Genomic DNA, 25527 nt, shown 5'->3' on the forward strand with positions numbered 1-25527 from the left:
ACTCATGTGTTGAAAATATTGTAAAGCAAAGTATCGCTGCTCGACTTCTTGAAGATACAACACTGCTTGAGGGACAATAAGGAATCTCCACATGTTCATATTGAGTCTTGAACCAAGATAAAAGTAGTGTACAATGAAATAAAACTCCACTGATCATAGGCATTGCAGTTTAGTCATTGTAGCATCAATTTCCTTGCTTTCCGAATCCTAAGATTAGGAATATGTGCTTTGTCATGATTGATTAATGTCTTTCCTTCTTTCGGCATTTCAGAGAAAGAGTGAAATGAAACTGAACCCGCATAAGAAGAAACAAGGTTAGCTAAATAATCTGCCACTGTATTTTCTTCCCTTAGTTCGTGTTGGAAGATGACATTGAAATGATCCTTCTTCTACTTTATCCTCCTCACATCTGTTCCAATGCACCATGGTTTATACCATTCCCCTTCAATTATCTTCTTCATTGTCAAAGAGTCTGTCTCAATTATGAGAGGGTGTAGGTTCTTTTCCACACAGTAGTCCAAGCCTTCTGCAATTGCTTTTGCTTCAGCTACAATATTGGTTGTTTCACTAATTTCCTTAGCTTTAGCATACACTAAATTTCCTTGACAGTCATGTATGCAAAAGCCATATGAACTAGGTCCTAGATTTCCTTTAGAAGCACCATCTGTGTTACACTTAAACCAACTCTCAAAAGGGAACTTCCATATGACTCTCTTGATCATTACATAAGGTTTGTAACCTTCAAAGAACCTGATCATATCATGCCACAGTAATGGAACATTTTGCCTCCAAGGGTATCTTGCTTTTGCCAGACTATGTAGAGTCTTATTTACCTCATGAATGACTCTATTACATGATACAGATCCTCCATATTTCATTGTATTTCTCCTCTTCCAAAGTTCCCATGTAATCACTGAAGGTAGTGCATGGATTAGTGGCTTACGCTTTTGGCAGTAGTGTGTTTTCCAGCATACTCGTATAACTTGATATACCTGCACCATGTTGACAATTATCCCTGCTGCTTGAAGGAATGTTTTTCACACCCTATTTGCAGTTTTACTTTTAAGGAAAATATGTTGGATTGTGTCTTCTGTTGGATGCAAGCAACACTAACACTTGGACACCACCATATAAGCATTCCTCCTCCAACAATCATCTGTTGGTATCTTACCTTTCCTCAACCTCCACGGGAAGAATAAGATTTTAAAAGGAAGATCTTTAATCCACATAGTGTTGAAATCTTCATTTGTAGGTGCCTTGTGCCTTATATTCTACCAAGCACTTCCCACTGTAAATCTCCATGTGGATGTTGGCATACGCTTTGGAGAATCCCAGTATTCATCACTGCCGTTGAAGTGCACTTCTTGCCTCATATGTTCTGCAATTTTTGCAGGGAATAATTGATCCAGAAGATGATCATTCCAACTGTCTTGGTCTCTCAGTTCTACCATTCTATGCAGTTTTTCATTAATAGGAAAATCTTGAGGTACAACATGATATAAAGCACCTAAACCAGTCAAATTTTCATGCCACACATCTGTAGAACCCCTATTCATCTCCCATAATATGTCATGTTCTACCTCTTCCCTTACTTCTAACATTTTCTTCCATACATGTGAACCTTGCCTAAATAAAACAACAGTAGGAAGTTCTTTCTTACAGTACTTGTTCAACATGAAGTTTGACCAAAGGGACTTAGTTGTTCTGAACTTCCACCATAGCTTGGAAAATAAAGCCTTTGATATATCAAATATAAATCTAAAACCTAGACCACCTTCCTGTTTTGGTAAGCTTAAGTTAAGCCATTTTGCCCAGTGTCTGCTTCTTCCTTCTTCTTTGTTACTCTAGAAAAATCTTGCAAAAGTTTTGTCCAAATGTTCCAACACATTATAAGGAGGGTCCAACATTGATAGCATATGAGTGGGCATATTTGAAGGACACTAGTAATAAGTGTTGCCTTGCCACCATACGATAGTAGCTTTCCTTTCCAGGATTGCAGCTTTGCTTTCACCTTCCTTATGACTTCATTGTAGTAATCCTTCCTCCTTCTTGTGTAGAATATAGGGCATCCTAGGTAAGTTAGTGGAAACTCCCCTTGTTGAAATCCTGTGATTGTCCCTACTGTAGAGGTAATAGATCTTTCCACTTTAGCATGCATGAAATATGAACTCTTTGTTCTATTGATAAGCTGTCCAGAAGTGTGCTCATATTGGGTGATAACCTCCACCACCTTTTCTATGGAATATGGATCAGCAGAAACAAAGATAACTGTGTCATCAGCATAATCTAAATGGTTTAAAGGATCAATCCACTTTGGCATCCCAAAACCTTTAAAGCTTTTGTCTTCAAACAACATATTTAGTGATCTTGATAGTACCTCGGCTGAAATGATGAACAAAGCTGGTGATAAAGGATCTAATTGCTTGAGATCTCTTGTGGACTTGAAAAACCCTGTTGATTGTCCATTAACAAGGATAGAGTACCAATTGTTTAAGAGCAGATTCTAAATCATGTTGATGTAGTGCTCAGCAAATCCTATTTTTCTCAGCACATGAATTAGGTATTTCCATGATACCCTATCATAAGTCTTAGCCATATCCAACTTGATGACAACATTAGCTGGCTTCCCCCTTAATCTTATATCAGTTACAATTTCCTGAGTAAGTAGAATATTCTCAAAGATAGTCCTTCCTTTAACAAATCCAGATTGGTTGGAGGAGATCAGAGAAGGAAGAATCTTCTCCAACCTATCATGCATAACCCTTGATATGATCTTGTTGATGAAATTACTAAGACTTATTGGTCTTAAGTCTGAGAATGTGCTAACCAAAGATTTATTTGGAAGTAGAACCAGATTTGTGTGAGTTACTGATTTTGGTAATGGAGCTTCACTGTAGAAATTCTGCAGCATGTTGAAGATGTCTTCACCTACTATATCCCAACACTCCTGATAGAAGATACCAGTGAAACCATCAGGTCCACTTGCACTATCTCCACTCAAAGCAAATATTGCTCCCTTTACCTCTTCTATAGTAGGCATTCTACATAGTTTCATGTTTTGTTCCATAGATACCATAGAAGGAACATTACTTAGAAGATCATAGCTTGTTGGATCACCCTCCTGACTAAATTGATTTTGAAAGAAGTCTACTGCTTCCTTAGATAATTGGTCATGTGTTTCAATCCACACTCCATCTCCATTCTGGATTCTATTAAGCTTTAATTTCTGCCTCTTGCCATTCACAAAATTGTGAAAGAATCTAGTATTTCTATACCCTTCTTCAAACCATATCATGCTTGCTTTCTGTTGCCAGTACTGCTCCTCAATGGTCAAGTATCTTTTTAATTCTGCATGTGCCTTTTGGAGGACAATTCTGTTGTCAATTGTTGGTTCTTCCTCAAACAACATTTTCTTTATTTTAACTATATATTACCTAATGGCCAGTTGCTTAAATATATCTCCATATGTCAGCTTACTCCATTTAGAAAGTGCTATCTTCACCCTTCTCAACTTCTGTTTGAACATCCAGAATGGATCACCAATGAAGTCTGCTACCCAATTCTGGCTAACTACATCCTTGAAAGTCTCATGCTTTGTCCAGAAATTTAGGAATTTAAAAGGTTTTACCAAATGTGTTGTGTTTTCTCCACAAATCATCAGCAAAGGTGCATGATCTGATCCTGTTCTTATAAGATATTCCATTTCAGTGTTGGGAAATAGATTCTGGAAAGGTAAATTGACTAATATCCTATCCAACTGCTTGAAAATACACTCAACATTTGGTCTTCCATTCCACCATGTCAAGAGGCTTCCTTTGTAACCAAGATCAACTAATCCACTTGAATTTACACAAAATGCAAAGTCCTCATATTCTGAGGGGTAAACTAGAAGGCCTCCTATCTTTTCTTCCTCACTCGATATAACATTGAAGTCTCCACCAACTACCCAAGGTAATTCCATGTCATTAGCAATATTATACAAGTTGTCCCACAATCCTAGCCTCTCAAGAGAAGAACATTTAGTGAAGATAAAAGTCATAATAATATGTTTACCAATGTCTTTATGATAGACCTTGATAGTCACCTGTTGTTCTGTATCATTCAGTAGTTCCCACTCCACTACTATGTCTAAGAACAACCATATCTTGCCATTTATGTTTGAGTATGCATTGTCCATTCCTATCCTTTTCATGTATCTCTGAATGTGCTTAGTTTTCTGGAATGGTTCCATTAGTGCAACTATGAAGAATGCATGCTCCCTGTGCAGATTAATAACCCTATGAAAGGCCTGTTGGGTTTTGACAGACCTTATATTCCAGAATAATGTCTTAATCATCATTTGGTAGTGGAGATTTCCCTTCTAGGCAGTATTCTTTTAGTGTGTGGAATCTTTTTGTTTTGGCCTTGCCTCTATCCCTTTTTTCCACTCTTGTAACCTGCCCTAGGAGATAAATCTGCCTCCCTTGCTACTGCCTTAAAGTTCCCTGTTGTAGATACAACCTCCCCCTCATCTTCAAATAGCTCCTGATCACCTCTTGGTTGTTGACGCTCCACAGGTGCAAAATTATGTGTCACTAGGGCATGCAACATTTGCAGTGGTGAATGTACTGGGCTGTTGAGTTGAATGTGTAGTGGCTGCCTACTCCCAGTAATGCACTCCATGTCTCTTGGCTCAATTGCACCTTCTTGCATGGGTATCATAGCAAGTTGAAGTTCATCTCTAATTGACTTCTGTTAGTTCTCTTGAATGCTAATGGATTCAAATCCTTGGTGATTCTGTGTTTGACCTATAATCGTGTCATTGTGTTTGCCTACATAGTAGTGAAACACTACCAGATCAACATGTGTTTGTGTGTCTTGTTGTTGTTGGTCTGGAGTCATGTTATTATTCTCCTCTGCCACCAATGCATTCAGATGTCCATCACCTATTGTCTGTGCCTCCTCCTGACTGGAAATTCACAGGTAGATTTCAATCTAGGTATATCTGTTGGTAGTAATGAATAACTCTCTATTCCAGTGAGGTAAAGTTCTTTGCACCCAGCTGTTATATGTTCAAATTGCACATTAACACTTTTCTCCTCCTCTTGATTCCCTTCATATGTTGAGCCTTCTTTACCATTGACACCATGTGGTAGTTCACCTTCCTCTGAGTCTTCTTCAATGAGATTACTCCACAACTTCCCTGCACTAAGGATTAATGTTTCCTCATCACTGGACCTACCATCTGTTGCACATATTTCCAAAGATTGATATTATTTCTCTTGATAAGCCTGGTTGGAAGTCACAAGATTATCAACGAAAGTTCTATTCACCCATTGTACTGTTGATTCCTTTTGAATGCCCTCAGTGACCTCATTCCTTTTTCCAATAGAATTTGTGCTAGTTACTGTCTTCGATTCAATCCCAATAGGCTTAGGAGTGAAAACAGCTGCTGCTAAATTTAAACCCCCAGCTTTAGTTTAGTAATTTCTTGAGTTTTGTTGGACAATGCTTTCCTCTGCAGTAGTTAAGTGACTGTTTGCCTCTTGGTCATCATCGTTCACCTCTAATGCTGCAAACTTATTAACTGTTTGAACTTCGTGAGATACATTTCCATCAGATGGAACTATTTCATTCCTAATTTTAATAGTAACTTCTGTTTGTTTTGCAGGTTTCTTCAAGCGATTGTCCCTTACTTCTTCCATTGTTCCCCAACATTCCCAACTACTTTTCCACTCGTAAGAATCTGTAAAGGCTCCTTGTTCAGTCCCTTGTTATTATTAGTAAAATTTGCAGCTTGCTTTCCTTTGTCATGCACTATCAGTTCTGGATATGAACGCCAATAATTAATTTCATCATCTCCTTGTAATCTACATTCCTTGCAATACTTAGGTAACATGTCATATTGGATTTTAACCCATTCAGTTCTTGTCTCCCTAGTTACCTCGTTCTCAATATCCTTTATCACTTTGTTGGGAAGATCATCTAACAAATCAACAAGGACCTTAACCCTTGCACAACTAGGTCGAGTCTCTATTGAGAGTAGCCATGTCAAGGTGTTGAGGCTTCCCAACAGCTGAAGCTAGAGAAAATAAACATTCCTTTACAAAAAAGGTCGCTAACAAATCGGTAAGTCACTTGTGATCATTTTTATTCAATAATCATGTTTCCCCATTGAATTTCCCAACTAATTTATGTATTTTCGAGGTTGAATTTTTGGAGTTTGAGGCTAAGGATTTGGAGAGTTAATTTGGGAATTTGGGTGACGATTTGATGGTGGAAATTTGGTATGATTGGACTCGTGGTTGAATGGGCTTTCGAATTTTGTGACTTTTATCGGATTTCGAGACGTGGGCCCGGGGGTCAGCTTTTGAGTTGACTTTTTGACTTTTGATTAAGAACTTAGTATTTTCATATGGAATTGATTCCTTTAGCTCGTGTTGATTGTATCGAATTATTTGTGGCTAGATTCAAGGCATTCAGAGGCCGATTCACGAGGCAAGGGCTTGTTGAAGTAGAGTTTTGCACGGTTTGAGGTAAGTAACACTTCTAAACTTAAATCTGAGGGTATAAAACCCCAAAATTCATGTTATGTGATTGGTGTTGAGGTGACGCACATGCTAGGTGATGGGCATGTGGGCGTGCATCACAATAATTGTGATTTAGTCGATTTCATGGAACTGTGTAGCTATATTATCTGAACATTATTACTATACTCTAAGTGTTAGAGTTATAGGTGTCAAGGGGCCAGGTCGGCCCGGTCAGGGGTAGAGGAAAAGAGAACCAATCGGTTTCATTAACGGGCCAATTCCGATTAATTTTTACCGGGTTTACCGGTTCCGGGCATCCCAGGCACAAAATTTAACTAGAACGGTTCCGGGCCTAATTTATTTTTTATTATTTTGTATAACAATGGTAATTTGTAGTAAAGGTTGATGTCCTACTCTTATTACCTAGTGTTTTGGCTTCTCTAACTTTAAATAAATAGACTTTAATAAAGGTTGATGTTAAAAAGCTAAAACTACTTTACGAGAAAAATAATAATTAAGGCTTCCTAGGCTCGTGTCTATATTATGTTGCCCTCTACTTTTTCCTTCTTTATTCTTCTATGCTTTTGTCTTCTGACAGTGACCTTAATTGACAAAACTCGAAGTGGCAACCAGCTAACTGTGCCAAACGGTCAACTTTATAGAATTAAAAAAATCAAAAAAATCAAAAAATAGCCATTGAACTGGTCCGGGCCGGTCCGGTTAACCGGTTGCCATATGACTTGACCATAACGGGTCGTACTGGTCTGGTTAACCGGTACCAAAAATTGACTGAGCACAGTCCAGTCCCCATCCCAACCCAACCTGCCCGGCCCCTTACTATCGGGCCGGTCTGGACCGGTCCAGAATCGGGCCAGCTCGACCCGTTTGACAGCTATAGTTAGAGCACTTGAGCTGTGATTCATGCTAGAAAATATGTTTAGGCTATATGCTAGTACTATTGGGACCCACAGTGGTCGATCTTTGTTGTTGAGTTATTTGCTTAATTGTTATTATTTACTTAGTGGCATTCATCATTGCATATCATATCTTAGTCTCTGTTATCATATATTGTCAAATCCTATATCACTAATTTGGGCTGCTTTGCATGAGTGTTGTGAGCCTGAGAGACTGGGGAGATTGTCAAATCCGATTTATGAGTGATATTTATGGGATCGGGCTGCACGCCGCAATAAACTTTATTGATTCAGGTTAGGATTTAGCTTATTATAGCGCTTGGGCTGGATCTGTCCCTCCGGAGTCTGCACACCCACAGTGAGCGCAGATGCTATTGATTCATTTGTATTGGGTTGGGTCTGCCCTTGATTTATTTGCATTTGGGCTGGATCTGCCCTGGACTTATTAGCATTTGGGTTGGATCTGCCTCGTACAGTGCTGAGTGATTGAGTGTGATAAGTGAGAATTGAGACAGTCCAGGTTGAGTACTCTGAGAGTGTGAGTATGAGAGGTTTTTGTTGTGTTGCATCACATATGATATGCATATTGGCATATAGATATAGAGATGTCATATTTATCATATCATTCAGACTTGACATATTTATCTATTCTGAGTTTAATTATTAAACCTAGAAGCATGCCTAAATTCTTGTACTGTTGCCTGCAAATTATGAATTTCTGGGATATCACTATCATATTTTCTGTAAATTTCTGTACTGTTAATTCTGTATGTGGGCTGTAATGTTCTAGCCCGTCACTACTTTCAGTCCAAAGGTTAGATTTGTTTATTATTGAGTTGGTTGTACTCACACTACACCTTGCACTTTGTGTACAGATCTAGGTGTTTCTGGTCACGGCGGTTGCTGATTCTCACAATTTTCAGTCATTCGGAGACCTTCGAGGTAGCTTCCCGGCATCCCCAGACCTTGACTCTCCTCCTCTATCCCTCAGTTTTACTTATTCAGTTTCTAATTTTCTTAGACAGTGTATCATAACTTGCATTTGTATAGATGCTCATGTACTCAGTGACACCCTGGTTTTGGGAAACTTTTGTAATGAGTTATGACATTTTATCCAGTTTTATGAGTATTTTACTTATTTAAACCTGTTTTAGTATATGTTAAATTTGAAAGTGTCAGTAATGTCTGAGTTGTCGGCTTGCCTAGTACTATGGTATGCGCCATCACGACAGGTTGAGTTTTAGGTCGTGACAAGTTGGTATCAGTGCCTAGATTAGATAGGTTTCACGAGTCATGTGCAGGTTTAGTAGAGTCTTGCGAATCGGTATGGAGATGTCTGTACTTATCTTCGAGAGGCTGCCGAACCCTTAGGAAAAACTTCACATTCTAATATTCTTGTTGGGCGAATTTATTGATTCTAAGAATTAAACTTCTGTTATTCTATTCTCTCACAAATGGTGAGGACACGTGCTATCGTACTGGATAGAGAGCCACTAGTACTACCGGCTAGGGACACGAGAGGCCAGAGTCGTGGTAGGGGCTGCGGTAGGGGCAGCACCTGCAGATCCACCAGTTGTTCCAACTCAGGAGTAGGTTCCAGATCTGGTTGAGCCAGTGGGGCCAGTTCAGGCACCAGCTGTGCCTAGTGTGATTTCAGGCCTTCAGGAGACTCTAGTCCAGATATTGACTATTTACACCAGCCTTGCTAAGGCGATTTCTGTTCAAACCGCGCCAGCCACTTCTCATGCTGGGGGAGGTACTCAGACTCCCACCGCCCGTACCTTAGAACAGGTGATGCAGGGACTTCAAACACCAGGGGTACTACCAACCCAACCGGTTGCAGTTGCTCAGACCCAGGTGGGTCCCATTTTGAGTGATGATGAGCAAAGGAGGCTAGAGAGATTTGGGAGACTCCAACCTCCATCATTCAGTTAGGCTGAGTCAGAGGATGCCCAGGACGTCTTGGATAGGTGCCAGTGGATTCTCGTATGTCGGATATTCTGGAGACCAATGGGGTCTCATTTACTACTTTTCAGTTTACTGGGGATGCCTTCATATGGTGGGAGGCCTATGAGAGGTGTAGGCCAGTCGGTGCAACACCACTTACATGGCATGAGTTTTCCGTTCTCTTCTTGGAGAAGTTTGTGCTACAGACCCGCAGGGAGGAACTGCGCAGGCATTTCGAGCAGTTACAACAAGAGGGCATGTCTGTGACCCAGTATGAGATGAGATATTTTTAGAGTTAGCCCATCATACAATTTCGTTGGTTCCCACTTAGAGGGAGAGTATTAGGAGGTTCATCGATGGCCTCCACTATTAGTTGCATTTTGTTATAACTCGGGAGAGTGTATCAGGTTCCACGTTCGACGAGGTGGTTGATATTGCTCGATGGCTAGAGATGGTTCGTAGTCAGGAGCATGAGGAGAGGGTGGCCAAGAGGCCTCGTGGATCGGGTGGTTTCAGCGGTGTTCCTTCTGGGGTTAGTTCCACCACAATAGGGGTCGGCTTTATAGGCCCGCTCAGATGGATCGTCCAGTTCATTATAGTGCATCAGCTGGCCATGGATCATATAGTGCTCGACCGGGTCAGTCATCTCTCAGTGCACTCCCAGCTCAGAGTTTATCTCGTGCACCTTCGGTTCATAGTTCATCTGCACTATGTTCTTTTGGTAGTTATTCTTGTTCTCGGGTTCCGCCTTAGTACTTGCCACCATTTTCTGCAAGGGGATGTTTTGAGTGTGGAGAGTTGGGTCATGTGAAGAAGTTTTTTCCCCGCCTTACGGGAGGTCCAGTTCAGCAAAGGAGTCAGGCCATGACTTAAACACCAGTTACTTCACATCCGCCCAGCCAGCTCGGGGTGGGGCTTAGGAAGCTAGGGGTCGCCATAGAGGGGGAGGCTGATCAAGTGGCGGTCAGGCTCGATTCTATGCTATTCCTGCCAGGCCATATGTCATTGCTTCAGACACAGTGATCACAGGTATTGTCTCAAATGCCACATGGATGCTTCTATATTATTTGACCCCGGTTCCACATATTCGTATGTATCATCATATTTTGCTCGTTATACGGATATGCCCCGTGAGTCATTAGTTTCATCTGTTCATGTATCTATGGTAGTGGGCGATACTATTATTGTAGACTATGTATATCGGTCGTGTGTAGTGACTATTGGGGGATTGGAGACTCGAGTTGATCTCTTATTGCTTAGTATGGTTGAATTCGACGTGATCTTGGGTATGGATTAGTTGTCTCTATGTCATGCTATTCTGGATTGTCACGCTAAAACCGTGACATTGGCGATGCCAGGTTTCCAAGGATCGAGTGGAGAGGTTCTTTAAATTATGTTCCCAGCAGGGTGATTTCTTATCTGAAAGCCCAACGGATGGTTGGGAAGGGGTGCCAGTCATATTTGGCCTTTGTGAGGGATGTTGGTGCTGATACCCCTACTATTGATTCTGTTCTGATGGTGCGAGACTTTCCGAATGTGTTTCCTACAAACTTGTCGGGCATGCGACCCTACAGGGATATTGACTTTGGTATTGATTTGGTGTCGGGCACTCAGCCCATTTCTATTCCTCTGTATCGTTTGGCACCACCGGAGTTGAAGGAATTGAAAGAGCAGTTTCAGGAACTTCTTGACAAGGGGTTTATTAGGCCTAGTGTGTCGCCTTGGGGTGCACCAGTCCTGTTTGTGAAGAAGAAGGATGGTACTATGCGGATGTGCATCGACTATAGGCAGTTGAACAAAGTTACAATCAAGAACAAGTATCCTTTATCGTATATTGATGATCTATTTGACCAGCTTCAGGGAGCAATGGTGTTCTCTGAGATTGACTTGAGGTCTGAGTATCACAAGTTGAAGATTCGGGACTTGGATATTCTAAAGACAGCATTCACGACCCGTTATGGTCATTATGAGTTCCTTGTGATGTCTTTTGGGCTGACCAACGCCCCAACAACATTCATGCATCTGATGAACAGTGTATTTCAGCCTTATCTCGACTCGTTTGTCATAGTGTTCATTGATGATATCCTGGTGTACTCTCGTAGCCAGGAGGAGCATGCCCAACATGTGAGGATTGTACTACAGCGATTGAGGGAGGAGAAACTTTATGCCAAGTTATCCAAGTATGAACTTTGGCTTAGTTTGGTGGCGTTCTTGAGGCACGTGTTATCCAGTCGGGGGATTAAGGTGGATCCAAAGAAGATAGAGGCGGATCAGAGTTGGCCCAGACCATCCTCAGCTACTGAGATTCGAAGCTTACTCGGCTTGGCTGGTTATTATCGTTGCTTCGTGGACGGTTTCTTGTCTATTGCATCACCGTTGACCAAATTGACCCAGAAGGGTGCTCCTTTCAGGTGGTCGGATGAGTGTGAGGAGAGCTTTCAGAAGCTCAAGACTGCCTTGACCACAACACCAATTCTAGTTTTGCCTTCAGCGTCAGGCTCTTACATAGTGTATTGTGATGCTTCTCGGATTGGTATTGGGTGTGTCTTGATGCAGGAGGGTAGAGTGATTGCTTATGCTTGGCGTCAGTTGAAGCCTTATGAGAAGAACTACCTTGTTCATGATTTGGAATTGGCAGCCATCGTTCATGCATTGAAGATTTGGAGGCATTATCTCTATGGTGTGTCTTGTGAGGTATTTACAGATCATCGGAGTCTCCAACACTTGCTCAAATAAAAAGATCTAAATTTAAGATAGCGGAGATGATTGGAGCTGCTAAAGGACTATGATATCACCATTCTGTATCATTCCGGGAAGGCCAATGCGGTGGCCGATGCCTTGAGTAGAAAGGCGGTGAGTATGGGTAACCTTGCATTTATTTCTGTTGGTGAGAGATCGCTTGTAGTTGACATTTAGGCCTTGTCTAACCAGTTTGTGAGGTTTGATATTTTAGAGCCCAGCTGGGTTCTAGCTTGTGTGTTTTATCGGTCTTCCTTATATGATCGCATCAGAGAGCGCCAGTATGATGATCCCAATTTGCTTGTCCTTAAGGACACGGTTCAGCACGGTGATTCCACGGATGTTACTATTAGGGATGATAGGGGTGTTGAGGATGCAGGTTCAGATTTGTGTGCCTAATGTATATGGGCTGCGTGAGTTGATCCTTGAGGAGGTCCACAGTTCACGGTATTCCATCCATCTAGGTGTCGCGAAGATGTACAAGGACTTGAGGCAACATTATTGGTAGAGGAGAATGAAGAAGGATATAGTGGGGTTTGTAGCTTGGTGCCTAAATTATCAACAGGTGAAGTATGAGCATCAGAGATTGGGTGGATTATTTCAGAGGCTTGAGATTCTGGAGTGGAAATGGGAGCGTATCACCATGGATTTTGTAGCTGGCTCCCACAGACTTCGAGGAAGTTTGATGTTGTTTGGGTGATTGTAGATCGGTTGACCAAGTCCGCGCATTTCATTCCAGCTGGGACTACTTATTCTTCGGAGTGGTTGGCTGAGATCTATATCTGCGAGATTGTTCACCTTCACAGTGTGCCGGTATCCATCATTTCAGATCGGGGCATACAATTTACATCGTAGTTTTGGAGAGTTGTGCAGCGAGAGTTGGGCACCCAGGTCAAGTTGAGTATAACATCCCACCCTCAGACGGGCGGACAGTCCGAGCGCACTATTCAGATATTGGAGGATATGCTACGTGCTTGTGTCATAGATTTCAGGGGTTCTTGGGATCAGTTTCTGCCACTCGCAGAGTTTTCCTACAACAACATCTACCAATCGAGCATTCAGATGGCTCCCTATGGCACTTTATATAGGAGACAGTGTCAGTCTCCGGTGGGATGGTTTGAGCCGGGTGAGGCTAGGTTGTTGGGTACTGACTTGGTTCAGGATCCTTTGGACAAGGTTAAATTGATTTAGGATCGGCTTCGCACGGTGTAGTCTAGGCTGAAGAGTTACGCCGATCGGAAGGTTTGTGATATTGCTTACATGGTTAGGAAGAAGGTATTGCTCAAGGTTTCACCCATGAAGGGTATTATGAGGTTTGGGAAGAAGGGCATATTGAGCCCTCGGTATATTGGTCTGTTTGAGGTGCTTAAGAGGATTGGAGAGGTGGCTTACAAGCTTGCCTTGCCGCCAAACTTGTCAAGTGTTCATCCGGTATTTTATATTTCTATGCTCCGAAAGTATGTCGGTGATCCGTCTTATGTTTTGGATTTCAGCACGGTTCAACTGGACCATGGATGGTGACATGACTTATGATGTGGAGCCGATGGCCATTTTGGATCGGCGGATTCAAAAGTTGAGGTCAAAAGACATAGCTTCAGTGAAGGTGCAATGGAAAGGTCAGCCAGTTGAGGAGGCTACTTGGGAGACCGAGGGGGAGATGCAGAGCAGATATCCATGCCTATTTGAGACTCTAGGTATGTTTCTAGACCCGTTCGAGGACGAACATTTATTTAAAAGGGGGAGGATGTAATGACCCGGCCGGTTGTTTTGAGTGTTGCAGCCCCGCTTTCCCATTTACTACTCATTTCTATGCTTAATTTCCATTATGTGACTTGCCGTTGTAGTGGGTTTGGTTTCGGGGATGTTTCGAATGAGTTGAGACACTTAGTCTCAAGGTTGGAAGCTTAAGTTGAAAAAGTTTGGCCGGATATTGACTTATGTGTAAATGGCTCCGGAATGGAGTTTTGATGGTTTCGTTTGCTCTGTTTGGTGGTTTCGGACTTAGGAGTATGTCCGAATAGTGATTTGGAGGTCCGTAGTTGATTTAGGCTTGAAATGGCGAAAGTTGGAAAATTAGAAGTTTTAAAATTTTAGACGTTTGACCAAGAGTTGACTTTGTGGTTATCGGGCTCGGATTTTGGTTCCGGGAGTTGGAGTAGGTCTTTGTCATTTATGACTTGTGTGCAAAATTTGAGGTCAATCGGACTTGATTTGATAGGTTTCGGCATCGATTGTAGAAGTTCGAATTTTCTAGTTTTCATTAGGCTTGAATTGAGGCACGATTCGTGTTTTTGATGTTGTTTAATGTGATTTAAGGCCTCAACTAAGTTCGTATCGTATTTTAGGACTTGGTAGTATGTTCGGTTGAGGTCCCAGGGGCCTCGAGTTGATTTCGGATGGTTAATGGATCGATAATGGGACTTGAAGCATTGTTGAAGTTATGAACCTTCTAGTGTGATCGCACCTGCGAAGGTTTTGATCGCGGGTGCGATGCCGCAGGTGTGGCTGGCTAAGCGCAGAAACGAAGCTAGGACTAGCCTGGGGTGCATCGCAGGTGCGTGAAATCAACCGCATCTGCGAGCCCGTAGGTGGGAGAAAGGCTCCGCTGATGCGAAATAGTGAAAGAGGAGCAGGCTTCACAGAAGCGAAGGAATTTGCGCAGCTGCGATTCCGCAGAAGCGGAGTTTGGTCCGCAGAAGCGAAGGCAGTGGTCTTCATGGGCAACTGAAAAAGCAGAAGAAATGACCGCACATGCGAGACTGCATATGCGGCTAATTGAGTCGCATGTGCGAAAGCACTGGCAGAGTTTAAATTCGAAGGGTTCCGAGGTTTTAATCAATATTTGACATTTCAAGGTCGGGCTAAGGCGATTTTTGAAAGGGATTTCGAGGGGATTCTTGAGGTAAGTCACTTGTGATCTTTTTTATTCAATAATCTTGTTTCCCCGTTGAATTTCCCACCTAGTTTGTGTATTTTTGAGGTGGAATATTTTGAGTTTGAGGTTAGGGATTTGGAGAGTTAATTTGGGGATTTGAGTGACGATTTGGTGGTAGATTTTGGTAAATGTGGTATGGTTGGACTCGTGGTTGAATGGGCTTTTGGAGTTTGTGACTTTTATTATATTCCGAGATGTGGGCCCGTGGGTTGACTTTTGAGTTGACTTTTGATTAAGAACTTAGTATTTTCATATGGAATTGATTCCTTAAGCTCGTGTTGATTGTATCGAATTGTTTGTGGCTAGATTCGAGGCATTCAGAGGCCGATTCACGAGGGAAGGGCTTGTTTGAGTAGAGTTTTGCATGGTTTGAGATAAGTAACACTTCTAAACGTGGTTATGAGGGTATGAAACCCCGAAATTCGTGTTATGTGATTGGTGTTGAGGTGGCGTGCATGCTAAGTGACGGGCGTGTGGGCATGCACCATAATAATTGTGATTTAGTCGATTCCATGGAAATGTGTAGCTATCTTATGTGAACATTATTACTGTACTCTAAGTGTTAGAGCACTTGAGCAGTGATTCATGCTAGAAAACATGTTTAGGCTAAATGCTGGTACTATTGGGACCCACCGTGGTCGATCTTTGTTGTAGAGTTATTTGCCTAATTGATGTTATGTACTCAGTCGCATTCATTATTGCATATCATATCTCAGTCTGTGTTATCGTATATTGTCAAATCCTGTATCATTGATTTGGGTTGCTTTGCGTGAGTGTTGTGAGCCCGAGAGACTCGGGAGATTGATGACTGAGTGAGGCAGAGGGTCGGTTTATGAGTGATATTTATGGGATTGGGCTGCACACCGCAGCAGACTTTATTGATTCATGCTAGGATTTGGCTTATTATAGCGCTTGGGCTGGATCTGCCCCTCCGGAGTTTGCACACCCATAGTGAGCACAGATGCTATTGATTCATTTGCATTGGGCTGGGTCTGCCCTGAATTTATTTGCATTTGGGCTGGATCTGCCTTGGACTTATTGGCATTTGGGTTGGATCTGCCCCGTACAGTGCTGAGTGATTGAGTGTGATAAGTGAGAATTGAGACAGTCCGGGTTGAGTACTCCGAGAGTGTGAGTATGAGAGGTTTTTGTTGTGTTGCATCACATATGATATGCATATTGGCATGTAGATATAGAGATGTCATATTCCTCATATCATTCAGACTTGACATATTTTATTTGTTTTGAGTTTAATTGTTAAACCTGGAAGCATGCCTAAATTCTTGTACTGTTGCCTGCAGATTATGAATTTCTGGGATATCACTGTCATATTTTTCATAGATTTCCGTACTTTTAATTCCGTATACGGGTTGTAATGTTCGAGCCCGTAACTACTTTCAGTCCAAAGGTTAGATTTGTTCCTTTTTGAGTTGGTTGTACTCACGCTACACCCTGCACTTCGTATGCAGATCCAGGTGTTTCTGGTTATGGTGGTTGCTGATTCTCAGAGTTTTCAGTCATTCAGAGACTTTCGAGGTAGGGGCGTCCGCAGACCTTGAGTCTCCTCCCATATCCCTCAGTTTTACTTATTCAATTTCTAATTTTCTTAGACAGTGTATCATACCTTGCATTTGTATAGATGCTTATGTACTCAGTGACACCCTGATTTTGGGAAAAAATTGTATTGAGTTGTGACATTTTATCCAGTTTTGTGAGTGTTTTACTTATTTAAACCTGTTTTAGTATATGTTAAATTTGAAAGTGTCGGTAATGTCTGAGTTGTCGGCTTACCTAGTACCAAGATAGGCGCCATCACAACATATTGAGTTTTGGGTCGTGACACTATGCTTCGGAAAGCTAAATCTAGATTAGAGAAGAATTGAACAGGGCATGATCTTAACTCTTAGTGGGGGGTACAGTGGGGGAAGGGGGGACAAATTCGTGGTTAGGATAGTAATATACCTAATCACCATGCTTAATTGAATATCGTAATTTTAATGTGTTCTTAATAGATTGATTCCATAGGAATATAGGCGTTAATCTATTTTGAATAGGTGAGTAGTAATTTGAGAGAATGCTATGAGAGCAATTACTCGATTAATTAGCAACCATGAACGAATTGTATAAAAGGGGGAGTTAATTAGAACGCAATAGGATTGGTGAATCGATCACAACCCTGAAATGTTTATCTCTACTGAATTCTCAACAACCATTTTCTGCTTGCTTAATTTGTTAATTGTTACATTCATTGCTTAGTTATAATCACATTATAAAACTGTGCTAAACTCGACTGAATAACAATCTTAGTGAAGTACTTAGTAGGCAGTTAACATAAGTCTCTATGGGTTTGACACTCTACTTATCACTTTATTACTTGTTGACCACGTATACTTGCGTGTGCATTTGGGAGCAATAACGTTTTGGCACCGTTGCCGGGGAATTGAATATTGACTACTTTACTAGCTTTTACTTTTGTTCTCTATTTCATTAAGTCTAACGTTTCTTATTGGTTGCTCTGCTCTCAGGAACTTTGATTGAATGCGAAGGGTTAGGATCCAAGATAGTCTTCAAGGCTTTGATCTCGAACCAAAGCGAACATTTCACAGGAGGTTGAGAGAAGCAAGGGACACAGATAATCTTCAGGCACTTGTTCAACTACCTGTGGACATGGTAGACGAGCAACATATGGAGGTTCAGGAGGTGGCGATGTCTAGCATTGCCAATGTTACCTTCAGCATTGTTAAGCCCATAATCACTGGGCACTTTGAGCTGAAGCAGAGCATGATCCAACTGCTACATGCAAACGGGCAATTTATGGGTCTTCCACATGAGGATCCACAACAATACATTCTGAACTTCTTGAAGATTAGTGATACTTATATCACTAATGGAGTCACTTCGGACTATGTGAGGCTCACATTGTTCTCGTTCTCTCTGTTGGGCGAAGCAAAGAGGTGGTTGAATTAAAGATCAGAAGTGAGATAGTCGCCTTTAAACAGAAGTCATGCAAGTCCTTATATTCAGCTTGGGAGAGGTTCAAGGGGCTGCTTAGAGATTGTTATCATCACAACCAGACTAATGAAGTGTTGGTCATTTCTTCATAAAAGGGCTACACCCAGAAACCAAAATTGTGGAGGAAGATGCAATGGGAGATCAAGTGTTGGAGAAAAGCTTTGATGAAATTTATGCATTATTAAACAAATTCTCCAAAAGTAATCCTGACTGGTAAGGAGAGATGGGCAGAGACATAGTTCAAAAATCTGCAGGGGTCCTCAAGTTAGACGTCATTTCTGCATTATTAGCATAGGTTACCACATTATTCAACCAAGTCAATAAGATGACCTTGGTTATTAATAAGTAACAAGCTCAGTCAGTGCAGCAGGTTCAGATATTTTGTGAAGTATGTGGAGAAGGTCACACGAGTGATCTATGCCTAGCAAATCCAGAGTCTGTATATTTTGTGGGTAATGCAAATAGGGGCTAGACAAATCAGTATGGGAACACTTACAATCCTAACTCGAGGAACCACCCAAACTTGTCTTGGGGTCAAAACCAAGGTGCTCAGAACCAGTACAGACCACAAGCTCCTCAACAGCAATATAGACCACCACAGGTTGAACAACCACAAACTCAATGAGTCAAAATTAAGGAGATGCTATATAAATTGATGGTTGACCAGCAGGCCCAAGCAACAGTCCACTCAGCAGCTATTCAAAATTTAGAGCGACAAATGGGGCAACTTGCTAGTGCCAAAAATACTCTAGCTGGGGCTCTTCCAAGTGATACTGAGGCTAATCCTAAGGCATTTATTAATGCTTTGTCACTGAGAAATGGGAGACAGTTAGAAGAAGTCCCATTGAAAAAGGGAAAGCAAGTGACTTTTGGTGAATAACAGGCCACCAAAGAAGCAGAATTAGAAAATGCAAAGGAGTCAGAGAAGCCAGTTGAAGAGGCGGTGAAAAGCAACCACAACCAATAGTTTTGAAGGCACCACCTCTGTTCCCTCAAAGATTGCAGAAAGTAAAGGATAATGTTGCTTACAAGAAGTTTCTTGATATTTTGAAGCAGGTGCAAATTAATATTCTGTTGGTAGACATCTTGCAAGAAGTGCCCAAATATGCAAAATATATCAAAGACATAGTGGCAAACAAGAGGAGGTTGACCGGGTTCGAGACTGTGGCACTCAATAAATAATGTAGCTCAAGAATTCAAAGCAAGCTACCTCAGAAATTGAAGGATCCATGTAGTTTTACTATCCAGATCTCGATTAGTAAGCACATAGTCGGGCGAGCCTTGTGTGATCTTGGAGCGAGCATCAACTTGATGCCGCTAATTGTGTTCAAGCAGTTGGGGATGGGTGAGCCGCGCCCAACTATTGTGATTTTACAGTTGGCTGATTGCTCCCTTACTAGTCCAGAAGGGGTGATTGAAGATGTTTTAGTCCAAGTGGGGTCTTTCATATTCCCTATTTATTTCATTATCTTGGACTATGAGTTTGACCAGGAAGCCCTATTTATTTTGGGGCGTCCATTCCTAGCCACGGGCCGAGCTATTATTGATGTGTGTGAAGGCAAGATGACAATGAGAGTGGGTGATTGAGTGGAGTTCTTCAACGTTTATAAAGCACCTAAATTGTCGTCCACTATGAAGAGTTATATATGATTTCTGTGGTGGAAGGTGATGTGACTTCAGTGGTACCGTATATGAGCCCCACAGACCCCATTGAATGAGCTTTGTTAGGATATGAGGAAGAAAATGAAGATGAGTTGGTAGAAGAAATTGAGAAAGTCCTTAACATGTCTTACAAGTATGTCCATGGGCTTGGGAGATTGAGGAGTTGGATCGACCAGTTACTCTGACCCCTCCGAAACCGTCTGTTGAAGAAGCTCTGAAACTAGAGCTTAAGCCTCTATCGACGCACTTGCGCTATGCCTACTTGGGGAGTTCTAAAATATTTCCAGTGATTGTTTCATCCAGCTTGACCAATCTGTAAGAAGAAAAGCTACCAAGGTGCTTCGTGAGCACAAAAGAGCAATTGGGTGGATAATTGCTGATATTAAGGGAATCAGTCCATCATTCTGCATGCACAAAATTTTTCTGGAAGATGGACACCGCCCCAAGGTTGAGCAACAAAGGAGGTTGAATCCTATTATGAATGAGGTCGTGAAGAAGTAAGTAATTAAGTGGTTTGATGCAAGTATTATCTTCCATATTTCTGACAGCAATTGGGTAAGCCCAGTGCAATGTGTGCCTAAAAAGGGCGAGATGTCTGTGGTTGAAAACGAGAAAAATGAGCTAATTCCTACTCGCACCGTGACTAGGTGGAGAGTCTGCATTGACTATATAAGGATCAACAAAGAAACCTGCAAGGACCACTTCCCATTTCCATTCATTAACCAAATATTGGACAGGTTGGAATGACATGAGTATAATTGCTTCCTTGATGGTTATTCGGGATACAACCAGATTGTCATAGACATAGAGGATAAGGAGAAAATGACTTTCACATGCCCTTATGGTACTTTTTCTTTTAAGCGAATATCATTCAGTCTTTGTAATGCACCGGCCACTTTTCAAAGGTGCATGATGGCCATTTTCACTGATATGGTGGAAACATTTGTAGAAGTCTTCATGGATGACTTTTCAGTCTTTGGGTCTTCTTATGATGATTGTATGAAGAATTTGGCTAAGGTGTTAGCATGGTGTGAAGAAACAAATTTGGTGCTAAATTAGGAAAAGTATAATTTTATAGTGCAAGAGGGCATCATTTTGATTCATAGAGTATTGAAGAGCGGCATTGAACTTGATAAGGCAAAGGTGGAGGCGGTTGCAAAATTACCACCATCCATCTCTGTGAAGGGTGTCCGGAGTTTCTTGGGACATGCAAGTTTTTATATACACTTTATTAAAGATTTTTATAAAATTGCTACTCCATTGTGAAGGTTGCTCGAAAAGGATGTGACATTCAAACTTGACGAAGCCTGTCTGAAGGCGTTTGAGGAACTTAAGGAGAAGTTGGTGGCTACCCCATCATTGTGGAACCTGATTGGTCCTTGCCATTTGAACTTTTGTGTGATGCAAGTGACTATGCTATTGGGGCAGTGCTAGGCCAGAGGAAGGTCAAGATGTTTTATTCCATATACTATGCGAGTAAGACTCTTGATGATGCACAATTGAATTACACCACCACTGAGAAGGACTTGTTGGTAGTTGTATGGTCCTTTGAGAAATTTCGGGCGTACTTAGTGGGAACAAAAGTCATAGTCCACAACGATCATGCAACAATCAGGTATCTATTTTCGAAAAAAGATTCCAAAGCTAGATTGATGTTGTGCTCCACTGGGTGCACTCGAGCTAGGGTGTGCTTGAATTTCTTTCTGATGACTGGGAGGCCAGTCAATGTTGGTGAGATTATGTTGGGGGAGATGGCCCGCACACGGTTTGGGCGGAAGATAAGGAGGTTTTTCTTTGGTAATGTGCTGATACAGTATATGCTATATCGTGAGGTACCTAAGTACTCTGGATATGATAATGTGGTGAAGTCTCTGAAGGGACTGATGGACATTACTTCATTGTTGGATTCCACTGCCAAGCTGATCCCGGCTGCTCGAAATGAGCGGGAGGAAAATTTCAACAAGTATCTCTATGGTTCACTGAACTTGATGGTGAGCTGGATGGGAGTGACTAATATGGATTGGATGAAGCTGCGTAATAATTTATCTAGTGCTTCAAAGGAAATGTTGGGGATTGCACTTAGTAGTCCCATTCACCCATCGGAGGATGCGAACACCAACAAGGGATCAGATGATGAGGATGATATAGATATTGAAGTTACGGGACCAATGGCTTTGGTACCCCTTGGAGCAGATGATGATTAGCCCGGAGTTTCAGCTGATGGGTGTCCTGAGGATGAAGGTTCAGAGTATGACCCGGATGGGTCCGAGTAGCAGGAAGTTTTTCTTTCCACCTTACTTTTATTTTGATTTCTTTTATCCATCGGGGACTATGCATGTCATAAGTGTGGGATGTGGGGAATTATTTGCTGATTGTAATTTTATAAAAATAAATCTCATTTTTTAGAACCCGTAGTTAGTAGTAGTAGAAAATTATTGAGAAAAAAAATGAAAATATAGAAAATCAGAACAAAATCAGAAAAAAGTCGCACTTTTCCCGTCGATGGATCTCTTGGACAACTTTCTTGAGGGAGTAAGGTCCTATTAAAAACAACAAAAAGATTTTCTTTTGCTTTTATTAGGATAGTTAGGTAGTAATTCCCTTGGTTTTTCTTTGGGCACCGGTTCTTTTCTAGTGGTGTAGCTTGAATCAGGTATTTTAGTTTTATCATTTAGGAGTAGGATAGGAAGAAAACTGAGTTGCTCTAGATACCTGTTGACATGTTTGGTGCTGGCACATTAGGCTATGGCATGTGCTCTGTCTTCCTATTGTATTTAATTTAAAATGTGATGCCTAAATGAAATAAATAGCCTATGTTGTAATTCTTGTTCTTAGTTGTTTGACTTGTATGTCATCTAGTGCATTATTGCTTAAAATTCTCAACTATATGTGCTTACTTGACTTGAGAGTTGAACATAACCGTCCTGATTGAGTCATGTGCAATGTGTGTGTGAGGATTTGCGATATTTTATACTATCTTGTGTAGTCTAGAACTTGCCATATGTGATAATTGAAGCGAAATCATTAAGTTGTGCTAGTCTAGGAGATAACGTAGGCAGTTCTTTGCTCGATCATAGATGTGCTTGTCACTTACAAATAAAAAAAATTCATTGTTAGCCCCTTTGAACCTGTAGACCTTTTCCTTGGCACCCACATTACAAGCCCTAATTTTGTTCTTAACTTAAGCTTGTTAAACCTTTACCTCTGAAGGCACTTAGGCGCTAAAAGAAGTAAGGCGAGAGATTGGGAAGTAGCTTTTGGGTAGAACTAGGGAAGGGCCCACAAGGTGCACTAAAGTTATAAAAAGGCCACTAGCCGATGAACCTTAATGTAAGGAGTGTGTGTAGAAAACAAAATATAAAAAAAAAAAAAAGAAAAAAAAAGAGAAAAAGTCAAGGAAAGAAATACAAATAATGTTGATATTCAAGAAGAAGAAAAAAAAAACACCTCCTTGTCTTACTAATTCGTGCTAGTGGGGATATAGAAGTGCTTAATAGAGAAAAAAGGGCTCTACGGTGTATGATTTATAGCAAGTGAATTGGTTGAGAAAAATGTGTGCTCAATTTTTGAGTGTAGTGTATTAAAGTGCTTAGGAGGGTTAGTCACTATTCCTAAATGTATCCTACCCGTCCCTTAGCCTATATTACAACCCGAAAAGGTCTAGTTGATCCTAGACTAGGCTAGCTTAGATTAGTAGAGATGTACACTATGGGCAAGCTTATGGTACGACCACGGGATGCACATGAACTTCTTTGAGAGAGTGAGTGTTGTCTGTTTACTTGTGTGATGTCCTTAAATTATGTTCAAAGTTATATATGAACATGTGTATTATTCCTATATTTACTCTCTTGTTTGTTGGTGAGGGCACATGGTCCCATGACAGATTAGTGATGTTGTTAACTTCTCTTGCTGGGTGAGTGCGCAAGTTGAGGATTCTTAGTGGTGACGAGTCGGCTCTTGAGATAGGGTGGTTCTGGGTAGGTTGTTTGAATTGGTTAAATTGAAATTCTTATACTTGGGCATGTTTAAAACGAGAGGAATGTGAATTTCGTATGCTCATGCTTGATTGCCGGTATCGACCATAGTCAAAGGTAGAGTGTATGATTGAAAAATTGAATTTCTCCTCCATAGTTGATAGGTAAGTTGTTGGGGTGTAGTTGATAGTTCCATTGCTCGAGGGCGAGCAAGAGTTTAAGTGTGGGGTATTGATATTCGGCTTAAAGTATGTATATTTATATGCATATTGCCTCGTATTTTACTCATATTTCGTTAATTTCGTATGTGTAATGTAATGATTTGTGCTAATTCATGATATTTTATGTGTAGCAGTCACCTGGAGGCGATGTGGAACGAAAGTGCAAGATTTGAAGCAAAAAGAGAACAAAATGCAAAATTCCTCAGTGCAGGGCCTAGGCCAGTGCGTCGCGCTGCCTGGGGCGCATGAGGCAGACTTGAATTTTTCTGGCCTAGGCCAGCGCGACGCGCTGCCCTGGACGTTGGGTGACAGAAATTTCTCCTACTTCACTTGGGACAAGGTCTTTTCAGTCCTACACACCCCCAACTCGTATAAAAAGAAGCCTAACCCTATTTTGAAGGTGGAGACATAACTTTGAGAGGAAAACACATAGAGAGAACACTCGGGAGCAAGGATTCTCAGTTTTTCTTCATCTTTATTAGTATTTTCAACTATTCAACACTGGTGAAATTGTTTAACTTTAACATGAGTGCCTAAAACCCATAAGTTCTGGGTTTGTGATTTAGCCATGAATATTGTTGTTCGACGTTGACTTTACCTTGATTATAGTTCGCTAATATATAGTGATTTCTTCAATTCTGTGATTAATTGCTTGATTGTCTGACCAACAGTTAGGTTCTATTTACTATCTATGTTATGCTTGGGAAAACTACGTCTAGATTAGAGAAGAATTAAAGAAGGCACGATCTTAACTCTGAGTGTGTGGGGGGGGGGGGAGGGGGAATTTATAGTTAGGATAGGAATATACTTAATCACCATGCTTAATTGAATATCGTAATCTTAATGCGTTATTAATAGATTGATTCCATAGGAATATAGGCGTTAATCTATTTTGAATAGGCGAGTAGTAATTCGGGAGAATGCTACAAGAGCAATTACTCGATTAATTAGCAACCATGAGCGAATTGTATGAAAGGGAGAGTTAATTAGAACTCAATAGAATTGGTGAATCGATCACAACCCTGGAATGTCTATTTCCCCTGAATTCTCAACAACCATTTTCTGCTTGCTTAATTAGTTAATTGTTACATTCATTGCATAGTTATAATCACATTACAAAACTCTACTTGACTCGACTGAATAACAATCTTAGTGAAGTTAGTATGTAGTTAACACAAGTCTTTGTGGGTTCGACACTCTATTTATCACTTTATTACTTGTTGACCACAAATACTTGCGTTTGCATTTGGGAGCAACACTTACTCCCATCACGGAAGTCATTTTCGACTTTTAAGGAACTTATTTTCCTAGAGAAAGAAAATATTTGACCAAACAAACATGGAAAAATTGGAAAATACTTTTCTCCATACCATGCACACCCTACATATTTTAATGTATTCAGAGATGAATGCTTTAACTTTTAATTATTAGGCGCCACAAAAGATTAAACTAAAGAATTATCTTACGTTAAGCCAATCACAGAAGAAAAAGTTGAAGAAACTCGAGGTAAGTGCATATGGGAAAGTTCATTATTTTCTTATTTATTACTTATATATTTCATCTATTTTTTGGACTTTGAATAATTTAGTTTTATAACATGTATGCCGACAAGGA

At 41.0% G+C, this 25527-nt stretch overlaps 2 protein-coding genes across 2 annotated transcripts; both read right to left on the minus strand.

The window, feature by feature from the left end:
- Positions 1-389: 389 nt before the first annotated feature.
- Positions 390-1001, minus strand: LOC142175269 (uncharacterized). The gene has a single exon (XM_075241854.1). It carries the CDS (start codon positions 999-1001, stop codon positions 390-392), a length of 612 nt encoding a protein of 203 aa, XP_075097955.1.
- A 2429-nt stretch (positions 1002-3430) lies between these two features.
- LOC142175270 (uncharacterized) lies at positions 3431-4339 on the minus strand. The gene has a single exon (XM_075241855.1). It carries the CDS (start codon positions 4337-4339, stop codon positions 3431-3433), a length of 909 nt encoding a protein of 302 aa, XP_075097956.1.
- Between the last annotated feature and the right edge of the window lie 21188 nt (positions 4340-25527).

Source organism: Nicotiana tabacum, chromosome 21 (assembly GCF_000715075.1).
Source record: "Nicotiana tabacum cultivar K326 chromosome 21, ASM71507v2, whole genome shotgun sequence".
NCBI classification, from domain to species: domain Eukaryota; kingdom Viridiplantae; phylum Streptophyta; class Magnoliopsida; order Solanales; family Solanaceae; genus Nicotiana; species Nicotiana tabacum.

Excerpts from the sequence above, each read along its gene's own strand:
- LOC142175269 (XM_075241854.1), bottom strand. The coding sequence starts at position 1,001 with ATGGTGCAGGTATATCAAGTTATACGAGTATGCTGGAAAACACACTAC.
- LOC142175270 (XM_075241855.1), bottom strand. The coding sequence starts at position 4,339 with ATGATGATTAAGACATTATTCTGGAATATAAGGTCTGTCAAAACCCAA.